Raw genomic sequence first — 4,522 nt, 5'->3', positions numbered from 1 at the left:
GTCCCTTCCGACCCTAGAAACTATGAAACTATCCCCAAGCAACCGCAGTATAATCCTCACTGGTGATGGCCCCTCCCTTCTATTGGGTGCACAAGATGGGCTAGTCGTGTGCCCTTGGGGACCCTTCCCAGGGGATGGGGTCCCCTTTCGTGAAGGAGGAAGAGGAGAGATGGCAGGGATGAGACAAAGAGAGAGACAGAAAGGAAACAAAGGAGGGACCCCTTTGTTAATCTCAAGTCTCTGCTTTTGTATTCTCCTCCCCTCTTGATGATGCCTGATGACTCTTCATCTGTGGCTATCTCCGGTTGGTTGCCTCTCTGTGGTCACATGCCCACACAGCCTTCCGGGCCTTTTCCTAATTTGGTCTGCTCCCCAAAAACCGGGACTCGGGCCCCCCCCTTCTGGGGCCTCGTTAGCTGGTAACACTTAACTCGTGTTATGGGCAGTATGGTACATACTCCCTTGGTTCCCAGGCTTGTTGGCCTTGTTGTGTTAGACAGTATAGTATATGACCCTCCAATTCTCAGGCTGTGTCCATCCATTGGCCTTGCTGTGTCAGACAGCCTGTCTGCTTTCAAGGCTGTGCGTGTGTGTGCGTGTGTGTGCGTCCCAAGCACTTAGAAATTCAGTTAAACCCTGCTGCCCATCTTGAACCCTTATAATGCATATATTTATACCTATAAGCCAATTCCCAATAAACAGACCTTTAAACACCATTTCTAAACCAACAAAACAGTCTACCTATCTTCGTCTCCATTTCAACCTGACAACATTTGTAAATTAGAGGGCTGCATGGCCTTCATTTCTCATCTTTCACATTCAGGATGCCAATTCATTTGTATTTCTGTTAGCTGGGTAAATACTGTTACCCTCAAAAAGTTCAGTACTTTGGCTACACATCAACTCAGTCTCTCAAGTCATACAGTAAACTCAGGTGTCATGAAGGATCTGAAAAATCTGCTTGCTTCAAACGTGTGAAATGCTTTCCCTTGTAAATGTATGGCCCTAAGAAATAGAACTACAACAGCCAGAAACTTATTTTACTTACCTATTTCCATATAATTTTAAGTCCAAACCTAGAACTACAAGTCTGGATAACCTCCCAAACATTAACTGAATGAAAACCAAATCTAGTATTACCTTTCTTGGAGCTGGACTAAGCCCTATATACTATGAGCTCAGGCCTAATCCTTTAATTCCAGAAATGATGAGATTAAGTCAGAATCTCAGACAACATTACAAAAAACAAACAATTTCTACTCTCCTCATGGTTGCTTTAAAAAAAAGCTCGAAAACCATGACCCACATAAACCTGACATAGTGGTGTCTGCATAACTATATCAGAACACTGAAACAACAGCTGTAATACAGTAATGCTCAACCTCTTGCTCACAGGCCACTTCTGGCATTCAGAACCATTTCATCTGGCCTACAAGGCTCCCCACTAATCTGGAAATGTGATGGTGGAAGAGCAATGACTTTATCAGTGGCTAGCAGGTTTAATAATTCTTCAACTAGTATATTTTTTCAAATCCTGATTCAACTGGGGAAAAAAGAAAAAAAAAAAAATCAGCCACTGAATGAACTTATAATTATGCTGGACAATTTATTAGTTACCTAAACAATTATTCATCTTCAACTTCAGAACAAGGGCAACGGTGGGGCGGGTAGATATGAAGAGTATTTTGAAACTTCAAGAACTCTACTAGTTATTATTAGCTTGACTGGACAGGAATGAAAAAAAACCATGAATAAAAACAAAAGCTGGAGGTTAAAAAAAATATATAAAAGGAGTTATTTTAGACAGTAAATTAACTAACCAGAAACTGACAGTGAAGAAAAATCACAGCAGGTGACTCCAAGATCATGTGCTTTCTCATTATACAAGCATCTCATTTTATCATCCCAAATAGTTAAATCTCCACACGATGATCCAGTGACAAAGAAATTTCCATTTGGAGCAAATGCACAGGCTACCAAGGAACCATCCTTCACACTCCCAGATCTGAGGAGCAAAGAGAAAAAAGGGATTTGAATTTAGAAATTGTAATATTCTGAAATTTTCGTCTTCAGCTCTAGTGTGATATAGTGCAAGATCAGTAAACTGAACTATTTTTAAATGTGGAATTTAAAAAGCATTATTTTATAAAGAGAAAGATGCAAACATAAAAAGGTGCAAACAAATGCAAAATAAGCATGTGTAAAATATGCACAGGAATTTGTCTTCTGACCATAGGAGAAGAATGGGAATTGTCACCCCAAGGCAACATTTTTATTCAGTAATAATATATACCCCAAGCTGAAGCCCACCCACATGTATTTAGTATTCCAAAGAACTGAGTACTGAACAAATTATAACTCAAAAGATGAACATGCAATTGTCAGAACAGACAATTAGGGACAGACTTAAAAGGGACACAAACAAAAATTATATTTAAAATCCCTCTCTCATTCTTTCTGGTCTGGGTTTTACACCCCCTCCACACACACACACAAAAAATCACAAGCATTAGTTCCATATGATATGCTGTAGTCTGACTAATATTTTCTGGTTTATAACACACAAAGTTATTTTTTGTACCAGAGGAACACAAGAAACACAAATGACTGTTTTTCCTACCAGTCACTCGAAAGTTTTTTTTAAATTGCTCTTGGGTTGAGATTTTGTATATGCCAAATTTTAGCTATGGACCAGTTTGAAGAACTGAGTTAAAATACCCATGTTAAACTTACTTGCTAGGGAGATATGAGATTTACCTTCATTCTAATGTCAGACAAGTAGTTGCCCATTTAGTTAGCAAAGTCCCATCCAATGACTGCGTTCAGTGGCTCACCCCAGAGCTCAGTGAAGTCAAAGAAGTGTCCTGTTGCTTTCAGTGGGTTTTAAATTGAGCACACTTGTGCACAGCTGAGGCGCCAAGAAAAACCAGAGGCCATAAGCAACATTTCTACCAGGTAAGAGCTCTGCAGCATGATTTATTCTGCTATCATTATGTTTTATGGAACAGCTGCTGGTTCTTTTTTGTTGGTAGCACTTTCAATTGTAGCCAGAGGTTCCCAGGATTAACCATCTTTTGTGGTTTTATAAGTAAAAATTCATAAATAAAATGTTGCTTCTCTCTAACCACAGACATGGTATATGCACTGAGCTAATCTTACCTAAAAGACACTTTTTTCTGCATTACATCTTTAACTGAAGCATCATGAAAACCAAAAAAAAAAAAACACACTGCCTTCCCCTTTTTAGACATACCATTAATTTCTCTCAGTGTAGCTAAAACTGGGACACCCTTCCATCACAAAGAAAAATACCTACCAATTAAATAGTACCTTCACCAAACTTTGTGAAATTAGGAACACTAAAAACAAGAAATCTATTTATAAATAGTTGTTTTAAGATTTTTCTGCTTCCTTTGCAACCTTTAATGCTATGGAGCCAGACTCTGCACTTATCTCCTGCCAAAGCCACAACCTACACGTTCATAGGCCCAAATCAGGAGGGCCTTGATTCAAGAATACTCAGATATGCTTAACACACATGGAGAGCACTGAAGTCAGTACAAACCACAGCAATCACAAGTATCTGCAATCAAAAGTATGGCGGGAGGTGAAGCTACAGCTGGTGGTGGTGGTGGCAGTAGTGGTGGTACAGTTGGTGGCTGGCTAGTGGTATTATCTTTTATGCAAGGCGATTAGTAAAGTACTGAAGGAAGTGTGACATCTGGATTCTAGGTTCTCCTAAACCTTAAGGGATTCAAAGCTGTGCCTCCCATCTTCCCAAAGAATATCCTAGCCACAACAGTATAGGCCAAGCTATGATGGTGACACTCTCCACCCCTCCTAATGAAGTTCCACCACTGAAAAAAAAAAAAAAAAAGAAAAAAGAAACTCAAGATTCATAGAGCCAGGAGAAAGCAAAAAGAGACAGCATGATTCTACAGCCCAGTAACAATGGCATTCACCTGAGCACAGTCCAATCCCTGCTCCAAGGACTGATTATGTATTTTGCATTAAACAGTCACTGGATAAAATGAGGGAGTTTGGGGTTATGAATACCAGCTTCACGTAGGCTGGTGACTTATGGTTGATCATAGGAACCTAATCTGAGAAAGAGAGAGAGAGAGAGAGAGGGGCAGGATTTCAGAAACAGCCCTCTAGTGTTTTCTACCATCCCCACGCTCAGCATGTTGTCCCCAGTGGCAGTGGACCTCAAGCACACTGAGCTGCTCTTGACACAGCACTTGGGGTGGACAAACTAGCAGTAGTGAGTAAGGCTAGGGACAGACATCAAGAAAACAGAAGCCTGTATTGATTCAATCCTTGCAGGTTAGTCTAACCTACACAGATTGAACCAATCTGCAAGTGAACAGACATTTACTTTTGACTCAAGAAATGCACACACATCCCTGCAGTGGCTCAGGCCAAAAGCCGTGGGGGTGCCAGAGCAAGCTCTCAGCAGGAGAGAAACTAAGCTGAAGAACAGGGCATGGTCAGGCCCGAGTATGATTGGGGGGGGGGGGGG

The 4,522-nt window shown here is 40.8% G+C and overlaps 1 protein-coding gene across 2 annotated transcripts in view; it reads right to left on the bottom strand.

Moving 5' to 3' along the window:
* WDSUB1 (WD repeat, sterile alpha motif and U-box domain containing 1) overlaps nucleotides 1–4,522 on the bottom strand; it is a 94,323-nt gene that overhangs the window by 67,301 nt on the left and 22,500 nt on the right. For both annotated transcript variants that reach the window (XM_019522352.1, XM_019522353.1), the window contains exon 3: nucleotides 1,821–2,005. In XM_019522352.1, the coding sequence (XP_019377897.1) occupies nucleotides 1,821–2,005 (185 nt within the window). The remainder of the gene's footprint in view (nucleotides 1–1,820; nucleotides 2,006–4,522) is intronic.

This window comes from Gavialis gangeticus, unplaced genomic scaffold, assembly GCF_001723915.1.
Source record: "Gavialis gangeticus isolate Ggan-Ray unplaced genomic scaffold, GavGan_comp1, whole genome shotgun sequence".
Classification (NCBI taxonomy): Eukaryota; Metazoa; Chordata; order Crocodylia; family Gavialidae; genus Gavialis; species Gavialis gangeticus.
This window is presented reverse-complemented; position numbering and strand designations above follow the sequence as displayed.